Source organism: Rana temporaria, chromosome 2 (genome assembly GCF_905171775.1).
Source record: "Rana temporaria chromosome 2, aRanTem1.1, whole genome shotgun sequence".
Classification (NCBI taxonomy): Eukaryota; Metazoa; Chordata; class Amphibia; order Anura; family Ranidae; genus Rana; species Rana temporaria.
The window spans coordinates 438,992,718-439,008,864 of NC_053490.1; the positions used below are offsets into that span (position 1 = coordinate 438,992,718).

The following is a 16,147-nucleotide window of genomic DNA, read 5'->3' on the forward strand; positions in this document are numbered from 1 at the left end:
TCCGGCTTCTCTCACCTGCTATACAATACACATCTATTACCAATAGAAATTCACACAATACAGTGTCAATTAGCATAACACAATGAAAGGTCTTTAGAAGCCAGACTAAAGTTAGTTTACATGACAGTAGCTGACTTAATTACCCCCTTAATAGTCTGTGTTCCCACATGAATGAGTCACTCTTCTATTGACCTGTTGGGTTCCGAATCAACAACCTGTAATATTTCAAGATATCCTGAAATACATTGTGAATTATCATTACTGTCCCATCTCATGTAGTCCAAGATATAATTTCTCAGTCATCCTATGCCCCTAGTGGACATAAGATGACTTTAGACACAACAGTCATCGCTGAAGCTCAGGAGTACCCCACACCCTGCAAGAGCCTCTGGGTCCCACGGGCCCTCCCGTTACAGGTGGACTCTATTTACTAATTAGGTGACTTCTGAAGGCACTTGGTTCCGCTAGATTTTAGTTAGGGGTATCCGAGTAAAGGAGCCTAAATACAAATGCACGCCACACTTTTCAGATATTTAATGTTGAAAACCATTTATCATTTTCCTTTCACAATTATGTGCCACTTTGTGTTGGTCTATTACATAAAATCCCAATAAAATATACGTTTTTAGTTATAATATGACGAAATGTGGAAAGTCAAGGGGTATGAATACTTTTTCAAGGCACTGTAGCTCTAGTTATGGCTATGCTTGGCTACTGTATGCTATAGCTATGTTATGGTATACTATAGCAATGTTTTAACTTTGCTGGTTATCTAGTTACCACATTCAGAATTGCTGTATAGTCCTGTCATAATGTGAGCTCTATAATGTGAGCTCTATAATGTGTCTTAATGACACTCTTAATGACACCTTTAGAAGAGTTATGGACATGCATTTTTCTTGTCTATTTCAAAGGGAGATGCTGAATGATGAGAGGATCCCAACACTCCTATTATCTGGCATGAAATCTGCCATTAAGAAACAAAGAAGGAAGATTAAAGCCAAAATGTTGGGAATAGTGGAATCTCCAACCAGCAGGTTTGTATTTTAGTCTTTGTCTTTATTTACAAAGTCAGGGAAAAAAATTTACTTTTCTCCCTTGTATACAAGTTTATAGTGACCGTTTTTTTACTAAAGTGTTACTAAACCCACAACAGTAAAATCAGTCTGTATACAGGTGATGCTCGAAATATTAGAATATTGTGTAAAAGTTCATTTATTTCACTAATGCAACTTAAAAGGTGAAACTAATATATGAGATAGACTCATTACATGCAAAGCAAGATAGTTCAAGCCGTGATTTGTCATAATTGTGATGATTATGGCTTACAGCTCATGAAAACCCCAAATCCACAATCTCAGAAAATTAGAATATTGTGTAAAGGTGCAATATTCTAGGCTCAAAGTGTCCCAGTCTAATCAGCTAATTAAGCCACAACACCTGCAAAGGGTTCCTGAGCCTTTAAATGGTCTCTCAGTCTGGTTCAGTAGAAATCACAATCATGGGAAAGACTTCTGACCTGACAGTTGTGCAGAAAGCCATCATTGACACCCTCCATAAGGAGGGAAAGCCTCAAAAAGGCAATTGCAAAAGAAGTTGGATGTCCTCAAAGTGCTGTATCAAAGTACATTAATAGAAAGTTATGTGGAAGGGAAAAGTGTGGAAGAAAAAGGTGCACAAGCAGAAGGGATGACCGCAGCCTGGAGAGGATTGTCAGGAAAAGGCCATTCAAAAGTGTTGGGGACTTTCACAAGGAGTGGACTGAGGCTGGAGTCAGTGCATCAAGAGCCACCACACAGACGGATCCTGAACATGGGCTTCAAATGTTGTATTCCTCTTGTCAAGCCACTCGTGAACAACAAACGTCAGAGGCGTCTTACCTGGGCTAAAGAAAAACAGACCTGGTCTGTTGCTCACTGGTCAAAGTCCTCTTTTCTGATGAGAGCAAAGTTTACATCTCATTTGGAATCCAAGGAGCCAGAGTATGGAGGAAGAATGGAGAGGCACACACTGCAAGATGCTCGACGTCCAGTGTGAAGTTTATACAGTCTGTGTTGATTGGTCAACAAACTCCCCTGACCTGAACCCCATAGAGAATCTATGGGGCATTGCCAAGAGACCAATGAGAGACATGAGACCGAACAATGCAGAAGAGCTGAAGGCCGCTATTGAAGCATCATGGTCTTCCATAACACCTCAGCAGTGCCACAGGCTGATTGCTTCCATGCCACGCCGCATTGAGGCAGTAATTGCTGAAAAAGGGGCCCAAAGCAAGTACTGAGTACATATGCATGCTTCTACTTTTCAGAGGTCCGATATTGTTCTATGTACAATCAGTGATGGACTGGCCATAGGGACTACAGGGAGTTTCCCGGTGGGCCGATGGCTCAGTGGGCCGTTTTTTAAAACAGAGATGCTGCTTGGAGGACTTTTTTTAACGCCCTGGCAGCGCCCCAGTGTGAAAGCACTCAGGCTTTCACACTGGGACTGCATCGGAAGCGTTTTTCAGTCGCTTTACAGGCGCCCAAAAGCGCCTAAAAAATGCCTCAGTGTAAAAAGGGGTCCTACACTCACCCCCTCTTTTACACTCACTCTCTTTTTCTTACACTCACCCCCTCTCTCTCACCCCCCCCCCCCCCTCTCACCCCCTTTCCCTTATTCCCCTCTCTCTCACCCTCTCATGATATACAATAATGGATGTAGGGGCCTTTTGGTGGGCGTGATTTTTTTATTGAATTAAAGTGGGCCGGTCTGGATAAAGTCCAGGGCCAAATTTTTGTCCCAGTCCAGCCCTGTGTACAATCCTTGTTTTATTGATTGCATGTAATATTCTAATTTTCTGAGATTGTGGATTTGGGGTTTTCATGAGCTGTAAGCCATATTCATCACAATTCTGACAAATCACGGCTTGAACTATCTTGCTTTGCATGCAATGAGTCCATCTCATATTAGTTTCACCTTTTAAGTTGCATTAGTGAAATAAATGAACTTGTGCACGATATTCACATTTTTCGAGTATCACCAGTATGTGGTAAAGCATGCTTGTTTAACTCGCTGTGGAACCTTAGGGGCTAATCCTGCATTGTGTAAATAGCCTGTTTGATCCTGTCTTCTCTGATCCTCCCTTTTTACCCTCCCCAATCCATCTGCCGACAGTACAGAGCATTGGAGACACTCTGCACATGCTCAGTTTGGTGTGTGTTGCCAGAAATATATATATATATATATATATATATATATATATATATATATATATATATATATATATATATATATATAATTTTTTTTTTTTTTGGTGTTTTGGGAGAGTGCATGTGATCAGCACAGGGCCAATCAGCACTGTGCAGACAGAGGGTCAGGAGTCATACAGCCTCATAGGACAGTCGGAGGAGAATTGAAACGTCTCCTCCAAGCTTTAACCAGACACAGATGGCAGTCACACAAGATGATGAGAAAAAGTATTTAACCTCTTGACGATCGAGGACGTCCCTGGGACGTCCTCGGCTTTGTGCGGTGATATCTGAATGATGCCCCTCCCCTCCCGCCGCCATCCAGTGCTTCTCTGGGCTCTCCCGTGCCATCGGGGGCCCGGAGAGCGAATCGGTCAGCGCCGCTGGAAAGCATAGAGATCTCTATCATCTCTATGACCGTCGGAGGCCCGGGCGCGACGTTATGACGTCACGCCCGGTACCCGGAAGTAAACAAAGCCGCAATCGCGGCTGTCGGCATTTAATCAGTGATTTATTTTTTTTCATCGATTTCATGCTTGTAAGCCTGGAGGAAAGATGTGGGGTCTTATTGACCCCACATCTCTCCATTAAGAGGATCTGTCACACTGATTCCTATTACAAGGGATGTTTACATTCCTTGTAATAGGAATAAAAGTGATCAAAAAAAAATGTAAAAATAAAAAAAAAAGTAAAATAAAAATTAAAAATATATATTTTTTCAAAACGCCCCTGTCCCCGTTATCTCCCGCGCAGAAGCGAACACGCATGCAGGTCCCGCCCACATATGTAAACGCAGTTCAAACCCCACATGTGAGGTATCGTTGCGTGCGTTAGAGCGTGTGCAACAATTCTAGCACTAGACCTCCTCTGAAACTCGAAAATAGTAACCTGTAAAAAATGTTAAAGCGTCACCTATGGAGATTTTTAAGTACCAAAGTTTGGCGCCATTCCATGAGTGTGGGCAATTTTAAAGCGTGACCTGTTGGGTAACTATTTACTTGGCGTAACATCATCTTTCACATTATACAAAAAAATTGGGCTAACTTTACTGTTATTTTTTTAATTCATGAAACCGTTTTTTTTTTCCCAAAAAAAGGCGTTTGAAAAATTATTGCGCAAATACTGTGCGAGAAAAAAAGTTGCAATGACCGCCATTTTATTCCCTAGGGTGTCTGCTAAAAAAAATATATAATGTTTGGGGGTTCTGATTAATTTTCTAGCAAAAAAATTGTGATTTTTACATGAAGGAGAGAAGTGCCAAAATTGGCCCGGTGGTAAAGTGGTTAAAAGAAGTATGTTTTTGATTTTTTTGGAAATTTATACTTGCCTAGATGGATGCAGAATCAGACTGATACTGCAGTTGTCCCCTGGCATCTCTGCACTGAGAACCGAGCCACCAAACACCAAAGGGTTAGTTCACCTTTTCAGAAAACAATAATAAAGATGAACTAACACCCTATCTAACGATGAGCTGTAAGTGCCCACACAGTCGAAACCCCCGCTATATCTCCCCCTTCTCCCTGCAGCGTTTCTAGGATGGATCTAAGTAATTTTCTGTGCCTAGTGTTGACCAACCAGAATCACTCTGATCTGGCCCATCTGCAGAAAGATGGTGGGGAAATAGAAAGAGCAGGGATTTCACTGGCACTACACCGGCTGAGTGGGCACTGACGCCACATCACCACAGACATAATTAACCTGCATCTTTTGAGGTGCTGTAGGAACAGTGAATACACCGCTGGAAATCAATGGGCAGCACCGGTGGTTTCAACCCTTTTTTCGGCCGCTAGCGGGGGTTAAAAGCGCCCCGCCAGCCGCTGAATAACACCGCTAAAACGGCGGTAAAGTGAACTTTCAGTCATGTAACTGGCTTCTCCTATCTTTGTATGTTCTCTGCAGCAGAGATAACTTTGTGGAATACAACCGGCTCCGCACTGCCTGCTGCATTGTACAAAATAGTCCTAATATGCAGGTGCACTTTGACATAAACGCTGCTCTGGGCTGACAACTGTCATTAAAGGTGGTAAACCTGTGAAAGCACAAGTATTTATTGACTAGTATATGGCATTATTTAAATTGATAGGCGGCCCTTTTTCAATGAACTCCTTGAAACCAGCGCCTCCCGGCCCATTAAGGGGCTTAGAATGTCGGGAGGTGGAGCTAGGTTTATGATCATGTGACGACTGTGATTGACTGCCACGGCGGTCATATGTTTGGAAAGCTCCCGATCACAAGCAGCGATCGGGAGCTTTCTGTTAACTGTGCTGGGAGTGTGCAGGGCAAGCAAGCTCTCGGCACTAATGTGTGCAAATATGTGGCCGCTCTGTTCCATGCCCACCTGCTGAGAGGCCGCATATTTGCACAGGGCTGGTGCCAAGAGGTTAGTGTATCTCAAGCCAAACCTTTTTTAAGTTGTTTCCAGAACAGGGGAAATATCCCAATGGGTACAGTTCCAGTGATCAGAGAGGATTTACAATGGGACACACATGGCAAAAATGACAGGGGTTCTAACCAGGGCTGTGGAGTCGGTAGATAAATGTTCCGACTCCGACTCTGACTCCTCGGTTTTATGTACTTCCGACTCCCCGACTCCGACTCCTCTGTATTAATATGCAAATGTATTTTGTACATTCCTTGAGGGAAAGAAACGCAACCTACCACAGGACTACTGGCTGGGAAGCCAACAGTCTACTGTATTGCACAGTTTAAGCAAAAGACAAACACAATAAAAACAAAGTTTTATAAAAAAAAATGTATTAATCAATCAAGTGGCTGGATAGTAGCAGCAGGCATAAACATCAGGAACAGGATCTTTACCAGTTCAAAAATACAAACCGCATTATTTGGTTGTTTTAGAACAAAAACAAAGCTTCTCTATAATGAACCAAAAACAAAATCTGTAAAACCTAGAAATGGTTTATATTAATCTTGAAATGTAGTTATAGGCTTAGCAAATGCAAATCAATTCAATGTAGAGTTCTAAGGAAGAGAATTGCCTCTGCCAGATCCTCTTTCATAGAGGCTCTTAAGTCAGACTTTATTATTTTTAGGGCTGAAAATAATCTTTCGACACTGACTTGGGTGGGTGGCATTGCAGTAACTATTCTGGCCACATCACTAACGATCTCTGGATAAACAAGGATGGCTTCTTCAACAGTAAGATTTGATGAGCGATCATACTTTTCAACTTCTTTTAGTGCTTTATAAAACTCCTGTTGGAATTTTTTTATTTGGACATTTACTGGTTCTCTAACATGCGTTCCCTGTAAAAGCAGAACACAACACTATGGAAAGTATAAGTATTGCAGCTCCTAATTGTGCGTTGCGTGCCATATAGTGAAGCACATGAAAAGCATGCTTCTTCACGGTCACTTAACGTGTTCGTTTTGCGGTTACCTGAGGCACTGCATGCATTGGTCTTTATTCTTACAGTAGAGAAGTCATTAATTATAACTTTTTGTGAATTGGGACATTTAAACTTGCTTTTTTTTTTTTTTATTCCAATCTAAATTTAGTAGGAGTCGGTGCATTGTTTTCCGACTCCGACTCCAGGTACCCAAAATTTCCCCCGACTCCTCGACTCCGACTCCACAGCCCTGGTTCTAACCATTTCCTACTGTATCCAAAACGGGAAAACTTTCTAACATTGGCTACACTCTACTCCTGCTACAGATGACGACCCACAGGCTAATCAGTCGATCCCCTACCTATGCTAAACCGCATGGATGGAGGAATCTGCCCAGCCAGCTTTTGTATTGTTACAGCCAATTCTGTGGCAGCTGTCAGTGACTGCATGTGATTGGCTGCAGTCACTATTTTGGCCATGAACTTTCCACTGGACTTAATTTTCAGATGAGATTTTCTGAGCTGGCAGGGCCTGTGTGGCTAGTTTTACTTTGCAGTGCTACACAATGGTGCTTTGGTTGTGCTCTACTGGCCCTTATTACCTTGAGTACATCTCCACCAATTCATTAAGAACAACAGGCTCTCTAAATGGCTGATATATCTGCAGTTGCTGCTCAGAAAGCAAATTGACTGTACAGAGAGCGCCCTCTAGTGTCCAAACTACAAATCTCTAACTTTTTTTTTTTTAATACAAAAGCAAGCTTGTAAACGCACAAGTCATTTAAAGTGGTTGTAAACTTCAGACCTGATATATGAACAAAGCATTTCTCTTTTTATAGAGTACACTTGTCTCAAATAAGATTAAGTGTAATTTCTGTCTGTTCATTTCTCTTTCCGCATGAACATATAGGGTTTTTGTAACTTTTGTTTTTGTATTTGTATTGAATTTTGTATTGATTTTTATATGAACTCTATATGTAATATCTTTTGTGTATTACTTTGTGTAATATTTTTAACCACAAGATGGCGCTATCTCCCGATGCAGCCTTGTTATAGTAGCCTGTATTTTGACTTATGTTCTTTGCATTTTATTGAAATTGACATATGTTTAGTATGATGTTTTTAAATTGTGGGATTGGGTTCCCTTATATAATGTGTATATAGTAATTGTTGCTATATACAATTTTTTTTTATGGTGTTTGAGAGACTCTACTTTATATGATGAAGGCTCCTGATTTACTTTTGGTATTTGCATCTAATGTCGCATAATTGCCATACCCCGGACGATGTAATTTGCTGATGAAACGTGTAGGGTGGAGTTGGAGTTATGTGACGTCATTGCGCATCGGGATGCGGCGGCCATCTTGCTGGTTGGTAATGCGGCTGTGATATACAGACATGCGGTTTTTATTCATACCCAAGTTGGTGCATTACTTTTTAGACAATGAATTCAGTTTAAAATGCTACACTATGAGAAGTATTTTTTACTCTTCCTTATATTATTGGAGTTCCTGGAGGAGCTAATCTCGAGAATTGGGAGTGTGGAGGGTGGTGAATCATCTCCATGGGGGACCTTTTCAGGAGCGTCGTTATACTGCATATTTGACCCTCCTTTGTGAGGGTCCACGTCTGATGGTAAGAGGCAGTGTGATTGGGTGACGGTGGTGGTTTTTCATTTCCCTTGGAGCACCCAACTTTGTTTGCACAACTGTTTCTACTGAGCTTTTTTGGATTCTCTTTGGGAAGGACTTTTTATTTCAATAAGGAAATCGGATGTAAGCATTGTTTAGATGTAAGATGTTTAGCGCTGCACTTTTTATAGTTTTATGTTGTTGTCCAGCAATATTGTGCTAGAAGCTATTACTCAGCTATTTGAAATGTATGTGTATTTACCTAGCGCAGCCGATTTGTTTATTTAATTGGCATGAATCACTTCTGACAAGTTTTCCTGACACCAAGAGAAAAAAGGTAACGCATAAGGGAGCTCCAGCTGATTGACAGCCTCAGCTCTGTTCCTGTGTGAATGGGGGGGGGGGGGGGTGTCCCTTGTCCCTTGTCCCTCTTATCCCTTGTCGCTTCCCTTCTCTCCAATCATTTCTTTTTTTGCAGTGATGAGGAAGATGGCTCATGGACCCAAACCACAACCACTGACTGTGTGGATGGCAAGCCCCCTGAATCAAAAATCAAGAGTTTGTAAGTTACTTTTACATGAATAAGAATAACATTGGGGAACATTTGTTGTATTGACTACAATAATGTTTTTGGTGTTCATTGAGTTTCAATAGATGCAGTGCATCAGATGTCACTTTATAGCAGTCACTGCTTGAGAGAGCATTCATGAATGTATAGAAGTCTTGAAAGACTGCTGTAGCTGTTTGGATACTGCATGTATAGGCCTTTGAACTTAAAGGAGTTGTAAAGGTTTGTGTTTCTTATCTAAATAGGTTCCTTTAGGGTAGTGCATTGTTGGTTCACTTACCTTTTCCTTCGATTTTCCTTCTAAATGTTGTTTTTTTATTTATTTTTTGTCTGAATTTCTCACTTCCTGTTTCTCCTCAGTAAACTTGCTCCCATCATTCGAGCCGTTCTGGCTGGGGGTTAGTCAGCCAGAACAGCTTACTGAGGAGGAACAGGAAGTGAGAAATTCAGACAAAGAAAACAAAGAAAAAAAAAAGCAAAAGGTAAGTGCTTCAACAATGCACTAGCTTAAAGGAACCTATTTAGAAAAAAAAAAAAAAAAAACTTTTACAACTCCTTTAACTAAAATAAGAAAACCCTTGGGTCACCATACTGACCTTTCCATCTCCTAATGCTAGTTGCTTGGCCACTTTGAATCTTTGTTTTTGAACAAATTTACTGTTAGATTGAACCTATGTCTCCAGTGATGGCCAAAGCAACATGTTCCCTTTTTAATGACCATGGATTTTCTCTCACTTCCTGTTTTGGCTATGGGACAGGAGGTAAAGCGAAATCTCTTCATGGCTAAAAAATGCTAAGAGAGCTTGTAACCCTCCTTTAACCTATCCAAATTTAGAGACAATTTTTACTTTTTTAATTCTACTTAAGGTCTGGATTGGCCATTCCTACTCCTTTTTTTTTTTTTTTTTTTTTCAATTGGGACCCAGTAAAGACAGAAAAACGTTGTTGCAAAATTTCTAGAGGAACACAGATATATTAACCATTTAAAAACACTGCAGAGCTCCTCACCCACCACCCAGTGATAACTAAGATCGCCTTCAGTAAGCTTTCTCTGACTCTTCTGAGGCCCACATGCACTTGTTTTCAGAGTTCCCAAAACATATTCCTGGCCCATTTGAGCCCCATAATGCTGATGAGCCCACTTGCCCATAGCCACCCATGAGGAGATCGAGATTTGCCCTCTCTTCAGAACTCCCACAATTGTGCTGGTCTTCCACTGTCTCTGCCTACCCTCTCACTGACACAGTAATAGAGTTCTGCTGCACAGTCAGATCTCGCTGTCACTTGCAGCATGAAGAGGGTAATAAATCAATCTTGCGAAGTGCCCCCATCAGCCGGACAGGTTCTTGCGTCATGATTGATTCATTTGAGATACAACCTAAACCGAGAAATATTTTTAGGGTGGGTGGTAAAGCTTCCTTCCCCCACAGCCTGAATGAATGGTGACCAGCTCCTGCCTTTCACCTCACGGCCCTGTCCCCTTTCTTCTGCTGGTCCCAGCCAACCAATCTGAGCCTTTTTTCCGGCCCCTCTCTTTCTTGGGGTTGGAAAATGAAAAAAAAACAAGGTGGGGCTTTAACGGTAAATTAATTATTATCATTACTTTTTTTGAATCTGAGTTGTTACCGTTAAAGCTCCACCTTGTTTTTATTTTTCCCTTTTCCATTCCATTTAGGGGTGTTGGTAACACATATAGGTCTCTTTTTAACCACTTCAATACAGGGCTTTTATACCCACCTCAATACCGGGCCTATTCTGGCACTTCTCTCCTACATGTACAAATCATCATTCTTTTGCTAGAAAATTATGCAGAACCCCCAAACATTATATATGTGTTTTTTTAGCATACACCCTAGGGAATAAAACGACGGTCATTGCAACGTTTTATCTTGCACGGTATTTGCGTAATAATTTTTCAAACGCCTTTTTTTTTTGGAAAAAAAATTGTTTCATGAATTAAAAAAATAACAAAACAGTAAACCTAGCCCAATTTTTTTGTAAAATATGAAAGATTATGTTACACCGAGTTAATAGATACCTAATATGTCACGCTTTAAAATTGCACACACTCATGGAATGGCGTCAAACTTCGGTACTTAAAAATCTCCATAGGCAACGCTTTAATTTTTTTTACAGGTTACCAGTTTAGATTTGCAGAGGAGATCTAGTTCTAGAATTGTTGCTGGCACTCTAACACACGTGGCGATACCTCACATATGTGGTTTAAACGGCGTTTACATATGTCGACGGGACTTGTGTGTGCGTTCGCTTCTGCGCGCGAGCTACCGGGGACAGGGGCGTTTTCATTTTTTTTTTTTTTACATATTTATTTATTTTTTTACACTTTTTTTTTTTTTATCACTTTTATTCCTATTACAAGGAATGTAAACATCCCTTGTAATAGGAAATGTGTGTGACAGGTCCTCTTTATGGAGAGATGTGGGGTCAATAAGACCCCGCATCTCTCCTCCAGGCTGGAAAGCATGAGTTTGGTGGAAAAAATTTCACCAATCTCATGATTACTGTTGCTTAGTAGCCGCAATCGCGGCTTTGTTTACTTACGGGGACCCGGGCATGACGTCATCACATCGCGTCCGGGTCCTCCGACGGTCATAGAGATGACTGGTGACCATCTGGTCACCAGTTATCTCTACGCTTCCTGCCAGCGCCGGACGATTCTTTAAGCTCCGGGCTCTCCCGTGCCATCGGATGGCGGCGGGAGGGGCGGGATGTCCCCTCCCGCCGCCTATAAGAACGATCAAGCGGCAGAACCGCTACTATGATCGTTCTTATGTTGCACAGAATCGCCGGCAGAAGAGAAGGATATCTAGCTGCAGGCATCATCCCCCCACAAAGCCCAGGACGTCATATGATGTCCACCCAGGATGGGAGATCCCATCTGTGGACGTCATATTACAATGGGCAGGTATTGAAGTGGTTAATGTTATTCTATATCTTTCTTGGGGTTGCACTTTCTATACCCCCCCCCTCTTTCCAGAATCATTTGCTGGTCGGGATGGTGGCACCATCTTGCATTCACTTCCCAGCTTACAGCGGCAGCCTTAACGTAAACACCATTTGGACACTCCGCCTTGCTAGGCTTTGCCCGCAGTCAGTGGTGAGCTGACCAGTCAGCTTATTGATTCAATAGATTTTTTTTCTTACATTTTTTTTTTTTCTACATAATGTATGTTATGTTATGTTTGAATCTGGCAGCACTGAAAGATGTATTTTTAATGCCTCTGAAATACGTTTGAAACTGAAGCACACACTGGCTAATTTTACAATTATTGTTTCATCAGGTTTGACATGTGGTATGGAAAGCCAACAACAGAACCAGGACCTTGGGAAATCATCAATTCCAAAGAAATCAACATGATCAAGAAAGAAAGTTCCGATAACAATGCGTGAACCTGTACATACCCGATCTTGTATAAATGTATAATTACTGCTGGGATCTGTCCAGTGCTGATTGCTGACTGAAGTGACTGACCTCACAATCCTGTTTTATTCGACAAGAAGGGTGTCCCTTTCTGTGTAAACTGTATATTTTCCCGTAAGAGAATATTGATATTTTTCTAACATTTTTATTTTAAATGCATTTTTATAAAAAATCATATGTGATTTAAAAAAAGGTAAATCTATATACAAAAATATTTTTGCAAATGTATAGTCTGTACAATATATACTTAGAGTCTGATGTATATTTTTGTTTGGTAACGTCCATACACCAGAATTAAATATTTCAGTGTGATATCTGGTAGTTGTCTGGTTGTTTTTTAAATTCTTTGATTTCCAGGAAAATGTAAAATCTCCTATTTGACTTGGGGCCCGAACAGTGAAATGCAGTGGTTTATGGTTGTGACTCACAATCAGATTTCATTAGCAGGCAGCGCTGGAAGTTAAAGCTGTACTTGTGCTCTCTGTAATGGATGCCTCTTGTAGGAAAATGTTATCTGCATATATTTTGGTCTTTCCCAGTTCCTCCCTGCCCCCCTCATCAACATGCCAATGAAATTTTTAAATAACTTTTCCATTTTCATTACATATCTTAGTTCAGGGTTTGACAAATTTTCTTGGAATCTAGGAGCCAGCTAAAAAAGTTAGGAGCCAGAAAACGCACCCGTCCCGACGAGCTTGCGCGCAAAAGCGAACACATTCGTGAGCAGCGCCCGCATATGTAAACGGTGTTCAAACCACACATATGAGGTATCCCCGCGATTGGTAGAGCGAGAGCAATAATTCTAGCCCTAGACCTCCTCTGTAACTCAAAACATGTAACCTGTAGATTTTTTTAAACGTTGCCTATGAAGATTTTAAAGGGTAAAAGTTTGTCGGCATTCCACGAGCGGACGCAATTTTGAAGCGTGACATGTTGGGTATGAATTTACTCGGCGTAACATTATCTTTCATAATATAAAAAAAAATGGGGATAACTTTACCGTTGTCTTATTTTTTAATTAAAAAAGTGTAATTTTTTCCCAAAAAAGTGCGCTTGTAAGACCGCTGCGCAAATACGGCGTGACAGAAAGTATTGCAATGATCGCCATTTTATTCTCTAGGGTGTTAGGATAAAAAATATATATAATGTTTGGGGGTTCTAATTAGAGGGAAGAAGATGGCAGTGAAAATAGTGAAAAATTACATTAGAATTGCTGTTTAACCAGTTGCTGACGGCCGTACGACTTTGTACGGCCTCAGCGCGGCTCTGAATTCCTAACAGGCCGTGTTTTTACGGCCTCCCCTTTGCTCGTTCCCCGCGCGCGCTCACGAGCGCGCATCGGGGAACTACTGTCATCGCCGCGTCCCCTGGATACAGCCGCACACAGATCGCGGTAAATAGCCAATCACAGCGGCTATTTACAGCGCGATCTGGACAGCCAATGACGGATGATCTCATATGTAAACATATGAGATCATCTCTCATTGCCGGCGCTCTCTCCACACACAGACGCCGCGTGTGTGGAGAGAGAGTGAGTTGCAACATTACAGTTACAGTGAAAGTTAAAAAAAGTGCCCATCAGCGCCCACCTGTACCCACCTGGTACCACCAGTGCCCACCTGGTACCACCAGTGCCCACCTAGTACCACCGGTGCCCACCTAGTACCACCGGTGCCCACCTAGTACCACCGGTGCCCACCAGTACCACCTGTGCCACAGTACCGCCCGTGCCACAGTACCGCCCGTGCCACAGTACCGCCCGTGCCACAGTACCGCCTGTGCCCGCCTGTGCCACCAGTACCGCCTGTGCCACCAGTACCGCCCGTGCCATCAGTACCGCCCGTGCCATCAGTACCGCCCGTGCCATCAGTACCGCCCGTGCCACAGTACCGCCCGTGCCACCGTACCACCTGTGCCACAGTACCACCTGTGCCCGCCTGTGCCATCAGTACCGCCCGTACCATCAGTACCGCCCGTGCCATCAGTACCGCCCGTGCCATCAGTACCGCCCGTGCCACAGTACCACCTGTGCCCGCCTGTGCCATCAGTACTGCCTGTGCCATCAGTACCACCTGTGCCATCAGTACCGCCTGTGCCATCAGTACCGCCTGTGCCATCAGTACCGCCTGTGCCCACCTGTGATCAGGGCCCATCTGCAACACCTCAGTGCCCATCTGTGCCGCCTCAGCGCACATCTGTGCCGCCTCATCCGTGCACATCTGTGCAATCAGTACACATCTGTGCTGCCTCATCCATGCACATCTGTGCAATCAGTAGACATCTGTGCAGCCTCATCAGTCCCCATCTCTGCCACCTCAGTCCCCATCTCTGCCACCTCAGTCCCCATCTCTGCCACCTCAGTCCCCATCTCTGCCCATCTGTGCCACCTCAGTGTACATCTGTGCCACACACACACCGCCAGCAATGTCAAAACGTCGCTATTCCTTACAGGAGGCATTTCAGATTATTTCTGCACCTGATGAGAGCAATGTGGAGCTCCCTGTTTCTGATTCCCAATCGGATTCGGACGTAGACTATGAGCCAATCTACACCAGTGGAACAGCGACAGGCTCAGAGGGGGAAGATGGTCAGCCCGCCAAAAGAAGGCGCTCTGGTGAGGAGGCAGTGGCATCCACCAGCACCGACATGCCATCCACCAGCACCGACATGCCATCCACCGATACTGAAGTGCCATCCACCAGTACCGTCGTGCCATCCACCTCTACTGAATTGCCATCCACCAGCACCGCAGTACCCCAGCAACAAAGGTCAAGGACCCATGCCAGCCTTCCCTATGCCCTTCAGTACCCCCTGTGGCTTCCTCCAAATTCCGGAGAAGCCAACATTCCCCCCTTCACTGCCCAGCCAGGAGTCCAGGTAAACACGGACAATTTTTCCCCAATTCAATTTTTCGATTTATTTTTCCCTGAGGAACTGCTTTCTAGCATTGTGGCCCAGTGCAACTTGTATGCCCAACAATTTATCATCAAGAACCCCACATCGTCCTATGCCCGTCCCTTCCAGTGGAGAGACCTTACAGTGGATGAGTTCAGGATTTTTTTAGGCCTCACTTTTTGCATGGGACTCAACCCAAAAAATGAAAAACATTCCTTTTGGTCAAAACGCCCCATTTACCACATGCCAATTTTCTCCACAACAATGCCCAGATCCCGATATTTTATAATCATGAGGTTCCTCCACTTCAATGATAATACACAGTGCCTTCCCCGAAATGACCCCAATTTTGACAGGCTTTTCAAAATTCGCCCCTTATTAGATTATTTTTCGCAATTATTCCCCCAAATATATACCCCGGAACAAAACGTATGTGTCGACGAGTCCCTAGTAAAATTTTGTGGCCGACTTAAAATCAAACAATTTATACCCAGCAAAAGGGCCCGCTATGGGGTGAAGGTCTACAAACTTTGCGAACGAGCCACAGGGTACCTTTATTCCTTTTTGGTGTACCAAGGGAAGGACACCCAGCTGAATCCCCCCGATTGCCCAGACTACTTGGGATCAAGTGGGAAAGTTGTCTGGCAACTCATCAACCCCCTCCTTGATAAAGGATACCACCTGTACGTGGACAACTTCTATACGTCTCTTCCTCTGTTCCACAACCTGCACCGAAAGAAGACGCCAGCATGTGGCACCGCCAGAAAGAACCGGAAAGGCTTTCCGCAAAGCCTTGTAAATACAAAGCTGAAGAAAGGGGAATCGGCGAGTCTGCGGAACAAGGAGGTTCTGGCAGTGAAGTGGAGGGACAGAAGAGACGTATATATGTTGTCCTCCATCCACAACGATTCTTTTGTTGAAACCCGCAGAAGGCGTGGCACCACCATCCAAAAACCCACCTGCATTCAGGACTACAATTTGTTCATGGGGGGAGTCGACTTAAACGACCAAATGTTGGAACCATACCTTGCCACAA

The 16,147-nt window shown here is 43.2% G+C and overlaps 1 protein-coding gene across 1 annotated transcript in view; it reads left to right on the forward strand.

Annotated features, from left to right (window-relative positions):
• The window catches only part of LOC120927603 (Rab interacting lysosomal protein), an 82,654-nt gene extending 70,126 nt beyond the window's left edge, over positions 1–12,528 (forward strand). Inside the window, exons 6-8 of the mRNA XM_040338385.1 lie at positions 915–1,037; positions 8,685–8,768; positions 12,077–12,528. Of these exons, the coding sequence (XP_040194319.1) occupies positions 915–1,037; positions 8,685–8,768; positions 12,077–12,185 (316 nt within the window). The 3' untranslated portion in view covers positions 12,186–12,528. The remainder of the gene's footprint in view (positions 1–914; positions 1,038–8,684; positions 8,769–12,076) is intronic.
• Positions 12,529–16,147: the final 3,619 nt, after the last annotated feature.